This window comes from Suricata suricatta, chromosome 9 (genome assembly GCF_006229205.1).
Source record: "Suricata suricatta isolate VVHF042 chromosome 9, meerkat_22Aug2017_6uvM2_HiC, whole genome shotgun sequence".
Taxonomy (NCBI): Eukaryota; Metazoa; Chordata; class Mammalia; order Carnivora; family Herpestidae; genus Suricata; species Suricata suricatta.
Genome location: NC_043708.1, coordinates 78,859,662 through 78,876,268, shown reverse-complemented (window position 1 = coordinate 78,876,268; position 16,607 = coordinate 78,859,662). Strand labels below are relative to the sequence as shown.

At 33.8% G+C, this 16,607-nt stretch overlaps 1 protein-coding gene and 1 non-coding gene across 2 annotated transcripts in view; one reads left to right on the top strand and one right to left on the bottom strand.

The window, feature by feature from the left end:
* Positions 1-16,607, bottom strand: part of SPRED1 (sprouty related EVH1 domain containing 1) — a 125,549-nt gene that overhangs the window by 21,910 nt on the left and 87,032 nt on the right. Inside the window, exons 4-5 of the mRNA XM_029951543.1 lie at positions 15,602-15,651; positions 2,500-2,649 (exon numbers count right to left, since the gene is read on the bottom strand). Of these exons, the coding sequence (XP_029807403.1) occupies positions 2,500-2,649; positions 15,602-15,651 (200 nt within the window). The remainder of the gene's footprint in view (positions 1-2,499; positions 2,650-15,601; positions 15,652-16,607) is intronic.
* Positions 11,747-11,819, top strand: TRNAK-CUU. Its single transcript has one exon. It is a non-coding gene; the product is annotated as a tRNA-Lys (tRNA).

The following is a 16,607-nucleotide window of genomic DNA, read 5'->3' as shown; positions in this document are numbered from 1 at the left end:
AAGATCTTCCCCACTGTTACAGAAATTTCTATCCAACTTATCCCAAATGCCCAGTGTGGTTCTATTAAGAAAACAGACCTTACAGAAAACAGCAAAATAACAGGTTTAGGCAGGAAATGTAAAACTCACAGCTTAAAAATTATACTAGGCAGAAAGAAACAACTCCTTCCTCAAAGGTTGCCATGATTAGTATTGCCACTCTCTTCCCAATCAGACATAATTATGGTTAAACCAGGATCTGGCATATAACTAAAAGGCAAGCCATAAGCTTATAAGATAGCCTAGAACAAGAGCTCTGTCCAAAAGTGGCAATGTTAAATGGAGTGTGCATCATTTTATCTCCTCTCTGCCTAATCTGGCTGCCCACCCTGTAACCTTGGAATGGTGAGCTATACAGAATGTATAAACCTGCCCTAAGCCTAGCCAATCAGCTTCCTTCTTTAAGAATATGGAGTTGGTTAGGGACTACAGGAATCTAGGCTGGAATGCCATGTAATCCAAAGGGCTGAGACTGATACTGATAGTCAAAATACACTACTAATGAATGAGGAAACAAAGAGCTGAGACCAGAGTGAAAAAGAATGAAACAGATATATACAGAGAAACACAGATAAATGGTCATGTGGCGTACGTGTGAACAGGGTACAGGGGAAGTGTGGTAGTGGGGAAAGAGAAAAGCTACTTACTTAATGCCTAGCACCTTAAAAATCCTACCTATATTTATTCTTAAAATGAATTCTGAGAAAGGCCACTGAATAATTAAAATAAAGTCCTCTTTCCTTAAGTTAGTGTGAATGGATTTGTTACTTGCAAAACCAAATGATCCTAAATTAATCAAGTTCCTAATCCTGGATGTGAAGACTAGGAATAATATAGTGAGTCAAACATCATTTGCTTCCAAGGTGATGCTGTTAGCATTTATTCATTCTCTCTTTCAACAAATGCTAACTAGATGTTCATTCTATTCAAAACTTCCAGGTTCCTGAATATATCAGGGAACAAACAAAAAATACAAATAGAAAAATTAAATATATAAAGCCAGAAAGTGGTAAGTGTTGTGAAGAAAAATAAAGCAGATGAAGGATACAGTGATAGAAAAGTTATTTTGGGGCATCTGGGTGGCTCAGTCGGTTGAGTGTGTCGGACTCTTGATTTCAGCTAAGGTCATGATCTCAGGGTCAAGGGATCATGCTCCATGTTGGCCCCACAATCAGCATGGAGCCTATTTAAGATTCTCATTCTCTCTCTCTCAAAAAAACCAAAACCAAAACCAACCAACCAAACAAACAAACAAACAAAATAAAAAGGCTGCTATTTTATTTACAGCGCCCAGGGAAGGGTTCACAAAAGAGGTAACCTAAAGTGAGGAGCAAATTCTGAAGATCTAGGAGAAAAGTGTTCCAGACAAACAAGAGAACAAATACAATGCAAATTGCTTCCCAAACAAGCTGCATGTTTGAGATCCTCAGGTTAAAATGGAATCACTAAGTAAGAATCAGGTAGGCTTTAGGCATAGCACACTATGCCACTGGATACTAATTTATCTTATAACTATCTATCAAGAAGAATATTTTAAAACATTTAAAAAAAAATGACTTTGGCCTTTAATTTTGTAGACATATAATGGGTATAGTTTAATCCACACAAGAAACATTTACAAACACTTATTTAATAATGAAATAGTCACTATCACTAACAGAAATGGGGTCATGAATGGTCTTCTGACAGATCTGGTAACATTTGTGAGTGGCAGAAAAAGAGGGTTCTATCCTGTAACTAAGGTTTCATTTTTAGATCAAGCTGGGATAATCAGAAGACTATCTACTGAGTACCCAAAAGAAGCAGTTTTCACTGAGTTGATTTTGGAGTACATTATTAGTATCAGAGGTTACACTACAAGAAATAACTATGAAACCCATCACTGTATTTGCCACAGATGTTTGCTCAGGACATTTTTTCATAGTATGTCTCATCTGAGAAGTTCTCTGTAAAATAAGAACACGGAAAACTTTTGCTTCCTAAGAGGCTGAAATGCCTTTTCCTCCAGATAATGAAATGTAACTAACACAGTTTTCCTTTTCACCTTTGTCAGCAAAAAATAAAAAGTCAAATTTATGGTTCAGTTAAATCGCATTCTCCTAGATTTCTGTTGTTTATTTTGTCTGGTTAAAGGCACATGGTCTTAATGTCCCTCTCTAATACATCCGATTTCTTTTTTTTTCTTTTAATTTTTTTTAATGTTTTTATTTATTTTTGAGACAGAGAGACACAGAGCATGAGAGGGGGAGGGGCAGAGAGAGAAGGAGACACAGAACCGGAAGCAGGCTCCAGGCTCTGAGCTAACTGTCAGCACAGAGCCTGACGCGGGGCTCGAACCCACGAACGTGAGATCTGACCTGAGCCGAAGTCGGAGGCTTAACCAACTGAGCCACCCAGGCGCCCCTACATCCGATTTCTATACATATGATTAACATGCTGAAAAATATTTAATCGTCTCACCTGACTGGCTTGGCTTTGTAAGTAGACTCTTCTGGCATCCAGATCTTCAAAGGCAGGTCTTGAGATTCTGTAAGGCTCACTGGTAACAACTGTCTCTTGCTGGAAAAGATGATCTTTCACTAGAGAACTGGAAGCTTCCTCTTCAGGTGCCTAATGGGAACAATCCCCCAAATTCAAACAATCATGATTTCTTATTGAAGATAGCTTAGGAAGACTTAGAACCCTAACCATGCCATGTGGGAGATAATCTAATTAAAACAAAGTTTTAAATTTTAACAAGAATATACATAGGAAATGAAGAAATTATTACAGAGAAGATACAAACCAATAAAAGTGTTATTTTTCAAGTGAAAAAAGTATGTACCAAGGACTTCCCTGTGCCACATGCACAGGGGATAAACAGAAAACAACATTCCATGACCTTATTGAATGAATGATAGAATTAAGTAGCCCAAACCTGCTGATTATCTAGAAAGACTCAAATAATGCACATGAGACTTAAGTAGGGGATATGCTCAGAGAGTCTATAATGACAGGCTTTTAAAATTTTAGAAACAATAATTGTTTTTTTAAAGACATGAGATAACTATTTGCCATTATCTTTTCTGTTACTGTGTAATTATTTGAAAAGATTATGACAGCCAAATAAAAATGACAGATACTTTCACCAGCCTAACTTAAAACAATTTGGAGTAATCACTACAGAGGGTTAATAAGCTTAATGGTATAAACCTTTATAAACTTTTTCTAAAAAAATGAAAGATTTAAAAATTTAGTGCTCTAAAATTAGGGAGTAAAATTCTAAAATATCCAAGATATTTTAGTTTATAAATGCATATTCTAGTCCTTGATCTGGTATAAAGTAGCCTTGTGATGTTTAATTTCTATGGAATTTCATTTTCTCAATTACCAAATACTTCTAATACTTGTTATTCTATCATATGTATTGTCATAAGGATTTAGTGAGATAATATAGGTAAAAATGTTCTGAAAACTAAAAGCTATTATTTTATCAGGGAGTAAGCAATTAAACTTTTAAAATATATTTGAGGGGCACCTGGGTGGCTTAGTCGGTTAACTGTCGAGCTTCGGCTGAGTTTGAACCCCACATTGAGCTCTGAGCTGACAGATCCTCTGTCTCCGTCTCTCTGCCCCTCCCCTGCTCTTTCTCAAAAATAGATACATATTAAATATGTGTGTACCTACACACACACACACACACACATTTGAGAATGTCCTGTCCTTAAAACTAAGTATGCCGAACCCAGTTAATGGTTTTTTTTTTTTTTTTAGCTAACTTTCACTACAGCTGTCCCAATGTACTATGACAGTTAATGCTAAATTAATTTTTGGAAAGGAGCTGGCTAACTACTTACTAGCCAGTTTCCAAAATACATGATCAAAACTGGTAACATTGAAAAAAAAAAAAAAACCAAATTCAAGAAATATATTTATTACATGTTCCAAGCAGTTCTGAAAAGAAACAACCAAGTAATTCCCAAAAATCATAAGCAAATTGAATAGAAGAAAATATAGGGGTAGGGGGAAGGCTTGGATAGAGGGCCTAAGTGGGAAACTTGAAGGTATAAAATATAAGCAACTAACTTCCTAAATTATTATTTTATTATAAATTGGGTAGACTTGTACTAATAACGTTGGGGTTACTGGAGACACTCAGTATGTTAAAAATTATAAAGAAGCTTGAATTATTATTGTAATAGTTGGAGGAGGAGGCAGTGAAATAATATCAGTAGTAATTAAGAAGTAATTATGCTTATAATGGTGACAACTATTTGGATCAGGGTGTTTTTAGTGAATTCCAATCTAATTGAGTCATTTAAGATTTATAAAATAACTAAAAAATCCACATCTGAACCAAGGTAAGACAGTTATATAACCCTAGTATTTTACTCTTCTGACTTGGGTTAATTCTACTTATATTCTGTATATTAAACAATAACATATTTCACTTTAATAATACATTTATTTTTTAAAGGAAACTTTAAAAAACGGTGTGATTATTTCATTATTAAATAAATAAAAATGTGTTTATTGTTTGGGTAAAAAAATGATTTAGTTGTTCTTAAAAACGTTTACCAAAATAGCTAAAATTAACCTACTAACTAGATATATTTCATACCATACTGAATTTACAACTATACACCTAAATAGATCTTTGCTAATAAAATAACTAATTAACTAAAACACCTTCTGCTTGTTTAATATGATAAAAACAATTCCCCCCACACCAATCCTCAATGTATGAAAATAGTCTACAATCAAGAATAAAGCACATTATCTAAGAATTGTGAGGAACAAATTAATACATTTTTATAGAATTCTAAAGAGTATTTTTCTACTACTTAAATTATATCTCCTTCAGCAAGTTATAAATTTAGATGTATATTCACAAAGTTAAAAAAAAGTGGTGATAAGAAAAATGGCCATTCTTATTGCCGATTCTACACACAGGAGTAAAATCTGGAAGAATTATTTCTGAAAAGCAATTTTAGTAAAAGGTATCAGAAGCTTTTAAAACATCCCAACGTTTTGACAAATTCTTGAATCCACCAAAGAAAAAAGGTACTAAATGGAAGAAGCTTTAGGCTAAAACTATTTTTCTCAATACTACTTAAAAATTTTTTTAATATGTATTTTATTTTTGAGAGAGCGAAAGAGTGAGAGCAAGGGAGAGGTAGAGAGAGAGAGGGAGACAGAGAACTGAAGCAGGCTCCTGGCTCTGAGCTGTCAACACAGGGCCCAACGCAGGGATCAAACTCACAAACCACGAGATCATGACCTGAGCCAAAGTTGGGCACTTAACCAACTGAGCCACCCAAGAGCCCCATCTCAGAATTACTTTTAATATTAAAATGAAGAAACAACTCAAATGTCCCCAAATAAGGAAATGGTTACATAAATTATAGTATGCTTACTTAATGGAATATTGAGTGCTAATTTCAAAATCAGGCTTATGAATAATATCCACTATATGAGGAAATGTTTAGTGTTAAAAAGACAATATAAAATTTTATTTATAGTATTATCATAACCATAAAAGATGAAAAGGATATAAAATGAATGTTAACATCTCTCCTTGATAGTATGATTAGGAGTAATTTTTCAGTGTTTTTGGAGGTTGTTTACTTTTATGTTGACCACAATTTCTCTTAAAAATCCAGGTTTCTACTTTCTCCCTTGTTTGTGGCAACTGTAATATTTTGAAATATAAATGTATTCTATCAAAATATTCAAGTAATTCAACTACCAAACTGAGACACTCTTCAACCCTTGCCCCAAACCCTTCTGGATTCATGCAAAATATCTTTTTGTCAATTAAAAAAATTATTTCCTAATTTTTCCCAAGTTCACCTGATTATCTTTCAAATCCATTTTCTCTCATGCAAGCCTCTATTATCTTTTCTATTTTTTCCAGTAGGCTGTTAAATGATCTCCTTATTTCCAGCCGTGATTAAGGGTATTCATGAAAATCTACTGGCTTTTCTACTCATAACCCTTCAATCCCAATTATCAAAGCTCTGTTGGAGGGTCCTACACATACTGGAGAGGGAAAGAAAATCAGCAGTGTTTGAGGAACACTTTCATAAGAAATGTAATTTACATCAATCTGTAGAAATGAGCTCTCTCCAAACAATGACCTACAACATGCAGTCCAATTTTATTTCATAAGGGAAAAATGGAGAATAAATATATGAAAAATTTGGACTTCATTCCTAATTAAAGCCATAAAAATATAATACCAATTTCTTATACAGACTTGAAAAGACAGATAATAATACTCCATGTTGGCAAGGGTATGGCAATAGGCATACTGGTGGGAGTGCAATTCTTTGAGAAAGTGATTATACATACAGATACACATAACAAAGCATGTTAACAGTATTTTTAAGGGGGAAAAAAGAGAAAACATCCTATGGTTATACCAGGAGAGGACTGGTTAAAAATTATATACATACATATATACATGAATTCTATACAGTCTAAAAAAGATCTGTACACCATACTCACAATATACTGCTAAATGAATAAAAGCTAGATACAGATTTATCAGTATGACATGATTCCATTTGTCTGATAGAATGGATGGATATTGAAAAATTTTTATCAGTACTATAAAGGATATACACTAAACTGCTGACATTTCCCTATGGAAAGACTTTCTATAAAAGACTATATATATATATTTATATAAATATATATATAAAATGACAGAATAATGACATGAATATCTGTATACTTGTTACTCAACTTAAGAGAATATAGTCAACACAACAAATAAGTGGTATGTTTTTTCCCACGTTTTCATATCCTGCTTTGATCACCAGTAGGAAAACATGATCCTAAATGTTTTTTTTTTTTCATTTTCATACTGTGAGCAGTTTTTACCACACAAGTGTCATCACTAAGCAATATTTAGTTACAGATGCTTTTGAATTTTATTTGACTGATGTGATGCTATATGGGACTCGCTTTTATTGGGTGAAACCCGTTCATGTTGACATGTATAGTAGCAATAGCTCATAAGTCTTCACTTCTTTGTAGCAATGGTAGCTAACAGGTATTTAGTATCATATATTGTCTCAAGTACTTTATGTGAGTTAGCTTGTCTAAATCCTCACAGCAACTCTCCAAGGTAGATAGTATCTCTCTACTCCATGTGATGAAAGTAAAGCTCAAAGAGATTAAATAACTAGCCTAAAGTGAAACAGTTAATTTTTTTGCTATTTCCAACAATGTTGCTATTCTTTTGCAGGCTTCACGGTATATATGCACAAGAGTTTTTCTGGTAAATATCCAGGAAAAAAATGGTAGATTACACCTACATATGTTCTAGTTTACATAATAAAAATTAGTTTCTGAATCAGCAAAACTAAAAGGCAAACGATGGAATGGGAGAAGATATTTGCAAAACGACATGTCAGGTAAAAGGGTTAGTATCTAAAATCTGTAAACAACTTATCAGACTCAACACCCAAAACCACAAATAATCCAGTGAAGAAATAGGCAAAAGACATGAACAGACACTTCTCCAAAAAAGATATATGAAAAGAATGCTCAACAACACTCATGATCAGGGAAATACAAATCAAAACCACAATGAGAAATGACCTCACACCTACCAGAATGGCTAAAAGCAACAACTCATATAACGTCAGATGTTGGCAAAGAGGATGTGAAGAGGATCTCTTTTGTACTGCTGGTGGGAATGCAAACTGGTGCACCCACTCTGGAAAACAGTATGGAGGTTCTTCAAAAAATTAAAAACAGAACTAGACTACAACCCAGCAATTGCACTACTAGGTATTTATCCACAGGATACAGGAGTGTGGTTTTGAAAGGGCACATGTACCTCAACGTTTATAGCAGTGTTATTGACAATAGCCCAAGTATGGAAAGAGCCCAAACGTCCTGCAACTGATGAACAAATAAAGATGTGTATACAAAACACACACACACACACACACACACACTGGAATATTATTACTTGGCAATCAAAAAGAATGAAATCTTGCCATTTTCAACAACGTGGATGGAACGAGAATATATTATGCTAAGTGAAATTAGAGAAAGACAAATATATGACTTCACTCATATGTGGAATTTAAGATACAAAACAGATGAACATAGGGAAGGGAAGAAAAAATAATGTAAACACAGGGAGGGGGACAAAACATAAGACACTCTTAAACAGAACAAACAGGGTTGCTGTATTAGTTTTGGGTGAGTGATAGGCTAAATGGGTAAAGGGCATTAAGGATGACACTTGTTGGGATGAGCACTGGGTGTTATATGTAGGGGACAAATCCCTGGATTCTATGCCTGAAATCACTATTACACTATAGGCTAACTAACTGGGATGTAAATCTTAAGGAATTAAAAAAACTAGTTTCCAAGATGGTTCTAACAATTCACATATCCAGAATCAATGTTCCACATTCTCATCAATCCCAGGCACTATCACAACTTTCACTTTTTATGTATCGATCTCTCTATATATGTATCTTATATATCTCTATATCTTATATATATTATAAATATATAATGTACATATATCTGCTATTTAATTTCTATGATGGATCAATCTTACTAAAAATTACATAGTATTTTCTTTCTGCAAACAAGAAATTCTGAAAATGAACCAAAAAAACTAACAAATGAATGCACAGGTTTACTACTTTACCACAGCTCCTAATGTTATTATTTCATCCTCAAATCTTTTGGTTTCAGAAATACTGATGTACTTGTTTCTCATGACCTGACATTTCACACTTCAGATTCTTGGTATATGTTATTTCCTCTGCCCACAACGATTTCAATTTTTCCACAAGAAAAACTCTATATAATGTCAGGTATAATTCTTAAAAAGTCTTTGTTAATCCATTCTCAAGTTAATCATTCCTTCCTCTAAAGTTCCTCAGAAATACTTCTATCACCCTGTATTCTAAGTATTCTTTTATAGTTCTCCCACAAGCTAGATGCAGGAGATTTTGCCTGCATCTTATCCCTGGAGCTTACCATTATGCCTGTCATATAGTGAGTATCATATAAATAATCTGTAATATGCAAACATCCACAAATCAGATTATGCTACTATAGACTCTTTGGAGGAGACTGGTATAACAGGAAAAAAAAAGTAGAAAAAGAACTCCTTAACAAAACAACCTTTACCCCCAAAAGAAATAATTCTAGTAACTGTAAAAGTTCAAATTACACAAAAAATTCTTCCTGTTATTCCAACCCAATGGAATAGCACCTACTATTATTTGACATAAATCTTTCCAGACTTCTTAATGTATATATGTTTCTTCATATCCTAGGTATATAATGGTTCCATCTGTATCATAGGCAGTCTATCCATGCAGTGCTTTTTATCACTTCATAATATACCACAGATCTCTTAATCACATCAATATATAAAGATGTACCTTGTGTTTTGAAATGGTTGCAAAGAAGTTCAGTTGTGTGTCATCTAATCTGTAAGCAATTTCTAATTACGAACATTGCTTTCAGTTTTTTGTTATATATGTTGCAATGCACCTCCTTATACATACATCTTGGTGCAATGGTAATATTATTTCCTTAGGATTAATTTCCCTAAGTAGAATTACTGAATAAAGAATATGCATATATTCCAATTACATTACCAAGCAACCTTCCAGCATGCTTATGTATCATTTGAAAACCCTGCAATAGTATTATGACAGAGGGACAATTTCTTCACATCTGTGTCCACAATGGGCCTTATCAGCTACCAATCTTTGTCAATGAAATAAGAAAAATATTTTGTTATTTTCCAAACAGATTATTTGTATTATTTCCATAATTAAAATTAACAATAACCGAAACACTTTGTTAAGTCGGATAGAACAGAGTAAAAAGTATTCAGGCCTAGTCAAATTTGAATGTTTTTAACCAAATTACAACCCCTTAAAAGTAACAATTACTATGGGAACAAGGACATGTTCTAAAGTTAGGTAGTGAGAAATGCCAAAAATCTTTCACAAGACTACAAAATGTAGCACATGATATGTACATACATTTGCATGATCTCCAGCTTTAAAAAAAATGGTCTATAGCACTTACAAAGTAACCTATGCCAATATTTAATGTACAATGAAATCTGTTTCACTATCAGAGGCTGGTGTAATAATTATTCTCCTATGGTTGCTAAGAGATTGTTTAGCTTTCTCTTTTTCTAAGACTATGACAGCAGTTTTGTATGTAGAGGCAAAAGGATGCTGGGTAGAGCAATAAAATAATTCCAGCTGTAGCTCTCTATCAGAACATAAGGCTAGATGGCAGCTGCAGAGCAAAGAGAAACAACTCTTTTGCTTCACCTTCCCTTTGTCCCTTCTTTCTGCAGAATTCTGAGTAGAAAAAACAGCATTGTTTTTTAAAAATATACGATTCCCAACTTATAATCAGATGTGAAAAAAAGGGCTATCACAGTCTACTTATTGCTCAAGTTTACTCTTGTGTGTATCACAAAACACAGGTTTAAAAACATGTGGCTGGGTTAAATCCAACAAGAGAAGATTTTACTAATTATCCTATTAGTTTATTTTAGCATGATGGTACGATTTTTAAATGTTCTTTGATAAAGAAATCTTTTATTTTTGCACCTCATAGGTTAAAAATGCTACCAAATTCTTTGGCATTTAAAATTATATACTCAAATTATAGGAACTTAGGAAGCACAGGAAAAAAATTACAATTCCACAAACCCAAAAATCACCATTAATATTTTGGTGTAGCACTCAGTAGCAATTTATTTAAAAAGTTTATTTAAACATTTATTTATTTTTGAGAGAGTAAGACAGAGAGAGAGACAGAGCATGAATGGGAGGGGGGGACAGAAAGAGAGAGAGAGGGAGACACAATCTGAAGCAGGCTCCAGGTTCTGAGCTGTCAGCACAGAGCCCTATATGGGACTCGAACTCAGGACTGCGAGATCATGACTGAGCAGAAGTTGGACGCTTAACTGAATGAGCCACCCAGGAGCCCTGCAATTCATTTTAGATTTGACCACAATTGGCTCCTATTCTGCTCATTAGATTTCTCTTGTTTCTTTGGTTAGTTTCAGGGTCAGAACAAACTAACCTGTGAGACAATCTTACATTTGTCTAGGAACTTTGTCTAAAAACATTAATAGCACATACAGAATTTTGTTTAATTAATCTGAGTACAGTAATCTGTGATAAAACAATATGGAAGGAATATGAGAAATGTACCAAGATATAATGTCTTCAAAAACAGGAAAAAAGAAAACAAGTCTTCTGCCTTAGATTAATCAACACACAGATTACTTTTCTAATTAAGTTAGTTTGACTTAAATGTGGTATTCAGTTTTTAGGACTGGTTTATTGTCTGTAAATTTGATTTTGAGTTATTAGGCAGTAGTTACCTGGTAAATATATAAATCTTTTATATAATCCTGTAACTGGTAAATATATTTCTAGGATCTTATCCTAAGGTCACACTCAGAAAGACCAAAAAAAATTAATGTAAAAGGCTATGGAGGATAAAGCAAATGTTCAATAAGACATGAATAGTTAAAAAAATTGTTTAGCACAGTTGGATGATTATAATGGCTAAATGCAAAAACTCTGAAGTCAGACTGCGTGGGAATTCAAATTTTAGGATTTAAACTGCTTAAATTCCAACTACCACCATCACTACCATCACCAATACAAATAAAAATCCTTTCAAAACAGAATCACAGGCTGCCTGGCTGGCTCAGTTGGTAGAGCATGTGACTCTTGATCTCAAGATTATGGGTTGGAGCCCCACGCTGGGTACTGAGATTACTTTAAAACACACACACACATACATACAATCAAAATGGAGAAGAGACAGGGTCCAATGGCACTTTAAAAAAAAGTTATATATTTGAATACAATATGAAAGAACAAAGGAAAACCTAGGCAGAAGTACAAACATATTAATAGCAGTTATCTCTGGGTAGGAATAAATGAGTCCTGATTTCTTCTTTATAATATTCTAACTATCTAAATAGTTTATATAAAGATGTATTATTCTAAAAGTCAAGAAAAAATGTAAGTAACAAAACATTATGCAAAAAGGTTATACAGGTTTTTTGCTCCCTTGTTAGCTAATAAATAAAACTCAATCTGAAATATATTACGGTTTGGGAACTATGAAATAGTACTTAATGTAGGAGGGTAATGGTCACAGTAATATAACATCCATTTGCTAGCTAAATAATGCCTACCTATTAATTTAGTTTTCAGATATAAGGCCTTATTAAAATGTTACCACTTTTGAAAATTAGTACATGAACAATTCATATCCCCTTTGCTGTAACAAAACCATACTAAATCACTGTGGCTGTTAGAAACCACTATCAAATTCTAAAACAAAGTTAGTCAGTCCAGTATTTCTCAGTGGCTAAAAGAAAAAATAAGACAACTTTCACTTCAGATCAATTAGGTGTCGTCTTTCTTCTTCCCAAAAGCATGCAATCTGAGATCTTTTCTTCTTAGAACCACAAGCCGGTTGTGAGATGAGTTTTATGGGTTTTCTTACCAATCTAGCATATCTCAACAATTAAGAGCTGTTCTTTAGTTGAAGACGCACTGTAAAAATGATCTTATAATGATATGAGCTAGCATTAACAAAACAAAACAAAACAAAAACACACTTAAATGGCTCACTAAAAATGTCAAAGAAAGAAACCAATGAATATAGCATTGGTATCTTATTAACAGCTTTGGTTAAAAATCCTAAATTTGAAGATTTTTCTTTAAAACCCTTCTTGGTAACAACTATGTACGTGATCAGCTCTGCACTAAAACATGAATGATAAAAGATGAGCAAGGTGTGATTTTAAATTCAAATGAGGGTGCATCATAAAACCCTTCAAAGATGGGTATGAAATAAAAAGGTAGACATCTTTCTGATTTATGATGAATAATAAAGACACTAAATTGTTGAAAGCAGAAAGGTACCCACCAGCAAATAACCAAATGTCTAGTATAGTTATTACAACAGAAAAGGTATGCAAATAATTATTGAATAAATTAATAAATACTTAAAATGGAGAGAATTTCTACTCTGGTATTTAATGCCTTCAAAGACATTTCTGATCTAAAAGAACACAATCATTACCTCCTCTGGGTTAAAAAAAAATTAGATAGTGAGTTATGCTTTAAAAACCATTTTAGTGGAGCATCTGGGTGACTCAGTCAAGTTGAGTGGCCAACTTCAGCTTCAGGTTATGATCTTACAGGTTCGTGAGTTTGAGCTCCACATAAGACTCTGTACTGACAACACGACCCCACTTTGGAGCCTCTGTCCCCTTCTCTCTCTGTCCTTCCCCCACTCACATTCTCTATCTTTCTCTCTCACAAAATTAAAATAAATAACCATCTCAGTTGTCTTTGCAACTACTGTACTATATAATATAATATATAGTATACCAGCCTTCTCCCATTTCTAACTTTTTACTATTTTGTCTGCTTCTGTGATAAATTTATTTTATCTCATTCACATCTTCCCCATTTCTTACTCTACACCAAAGACCTGACATATAAAGTACTAATAGCAAATGAAAGTATGAAAACAATAGTTTTTACAAAACACACTTTCATATGCACAAACTAGTGTAAACAACTGTGTCCTGTCTAGTTTTTCCTTCATATAAAACTATATAGTTTTTCCTTAACATAAGGCCAAATACAGAAATGAGGTGAAACCAAATCAGAAGAATATTAAGGGGCACCTGTGTGGCTCAGTCAGCTAACGGTATGACTCTCAGTTTCAGCTCAGGTCATGATCTCACAGTTTGTGAGATCAAGTGCTACATCAGGCTCTGTGCTGACAGTGTGGAGCCTGCTTGGGTTTCTCTCTCTCCGCCAAAATAAACAAATAAACTTTAAAAAATTTAAAATAATAGCTATTATATAATGGATAAGGTTAGTTTGTGAAACTCTACTTTTGCAAAATTCAATTTTAACCAAATTTACTTTCCTTGCAGGGGGCAATCCAGAAAATGCTTCTCTATTTCCAGCCCCATATTTCAATTGATACCAGAAAAAAAATGGAACTTTGTTAAAAAACTTAAGTAAAAAATATTATTTTCATCTTATTACTTGTTTCTTATATCTAACTGCAACTCACTATATTTTGAAAGTAATTAATAACCATTAATAAAATAAACAGATTCATATATTAAACACTAAAAGACCTCTCAAATATACAACAGGGGGATCAGGAATTAGGATACTTCTACAAAAAACAAATTACATAAAAATAAAAACATTAAAAATTAAAAACTTGTGGTTGCATGACAAAGATACACTTTTAATTAATTCAGTCATCCAGATTCTCCTTTTTAAATAGCTTATTTTTTATTATTATTTTAAATACACATACCCAAAAACCTGAATATAAAAAAATTTTTGTATATCTCTGTTCCTTAGTATAAATCACTGGAAATTGGTTCACTCAATCAACATGTTTCTGTTTTAAAGGCTTTTTAACACATTACCAAACTGCCTTCTAGAAAGAAACTACCAATCTACATTTTCTCCAGCAAGGCATCAATCTGTCATTCTCACAGATAGACACAGTATGGGAAAGTGTCAATTTCTAAACCTCTGGTTATCTGGTAACTAAGAAATGGTTATTTGCACCACCTGCTGATTACCATTGTTCATATATGCTTATTAACAATTTGTAACTCCTTTTCTGTGAATACTTTATAGAAGTACTTTGCCTATATGTGATGGTTAATTTTATCTGTCAACCTGGCTGAGTTATAGTGCCAAGCTGTTCGTCAAACTAGTCTAAATGTTATGAAGGTATATTCAGATGTGACTTAATATTTATCAGTATATTCTGAGTAAAGGAAATTATCCTCCATAAAGCAGACAGCACTCATTATGAAAAGACTTAAAGTCTGAGGTCAGTCCCCACAAAGAGGAAGGAAGTCTGACTTGAGACTGCCTTCCAACTCAAAATTGAACGGTCAGAGCATGTCAGAATTGCCATACATGACTATCTGTGCATTTATGACTTGCCAGTCCCCACAATCGATGAGCCCATTCCTTTAAAAACAATTTAAAAAACCAACCAGCACCACAAACCAACCAACCAAAGGAAAGTGAACACTTTCTCTCTATAATACATGCATATTTACAGATATATCTATACACACATATGTGGTATTGTTTCTGTTTCTCTGTACTTCATGACAAAAAACAGTGTCTTAGAAATTTTCTTGAAATAGAAGTTGTTTATTTATTAAAGTTAATGACTTCCTCCATATCCTTTATGTTCAGAAACTCAGAAATTGCTTTTGGGGTGCCTGGGTAGCTCGGTCAGTTAAGTGTTAAGACTTGTGATTTCAGCTCAGGTTGTGATCTCATGGTTCGTAGGTTCAAGCCCCACTTTGTGTTCCATGCTGACAGCATGGAACCTGCTTGGGATTCTCTCTCCTGTCTCTCTCTCTCTCTCTCTCAGCCCCTCCCAACCTCATGCACGGGTGCAATCCCTCTTAAAATAAAGAAAAGCATTTAAAAAAATAAAAAAGGAAATTCCTCTCAAGGCAATTACTTACTTGTAAGTCATCTTCTACCCCTTCATCTTCATTTTTAAATGTTGGGCATCCTAAGAAAACAGGTAGAAATAATTAAGCAAATAGTTTTTGTCTTAGGTTTTAGTATTATTGATATAATAGTGTAGAACTGGTCAGAGATCATTCTGGGCTGCCTGGCAACGAGTCAGATGTTGGTGACGGACACCTGCCCCTTTGTTAGTAGAACAGAGGGTAAGGTATTGCTTTCCTCTTCTACAGGTGTATTTCCAGCTTTTTCATAAAGAGACATTTTCTGTGAAGGGGTACTGTCTCTAGCAAGCCCTAACCTGATTTTTCTAAAATGCTCAAGCTGATAGGCAGAATATATGCAATACACTCCTCTGATACTTAGATGATACCCACATAACCTTGATTCAATTTTCTAAATACTCTTACCAGAAAACAGTATTTAGTACCCAAACTGAGGATTTTAGTTGGTTTCATAATGAAAGAAAACAAATAAGCCTTAAACTATTATAGGCAGCCAATGGCCAATTGTTGCAATTGATCTCTGTATATCAATGTCTCTGTGTAAATTTTCATGGTTTTCAAAGAGTACTTTTAGTTTTAATAAATTCATAAGGAAAGATGTCTTAAAGTATTCTGAGTTTGTGCTACCCTTGTGAGACATAGCTAGCAGGAAGATGAGGAGAAACTTGTCCTTTGGAAAGGACTGCATAGTTTATTCTTACTGTCATGGAAGGCTAAGTAAGTGAAATTTAATGGGATTGCTGAAAGTCTATGCAGTAGCTGGTAATAATGTTAACCAGTATGTCTATAAAAATGTTCAAAAATGAGACAGACTGAGTACTGTAGTCTATTCCACTTGACTAGGAATCTGTAAGCTCCTCCACATTTATAAATGGTCTTTTATTTTTATTTATTTATTTTTTCCCATAATATTTTATTGTCAAATTGTTTTCCATACAACACCCAGTGCTCTTCCCCTTAAGTGCCCTCCACCATCACCACCACCTCTTTTCCCCCC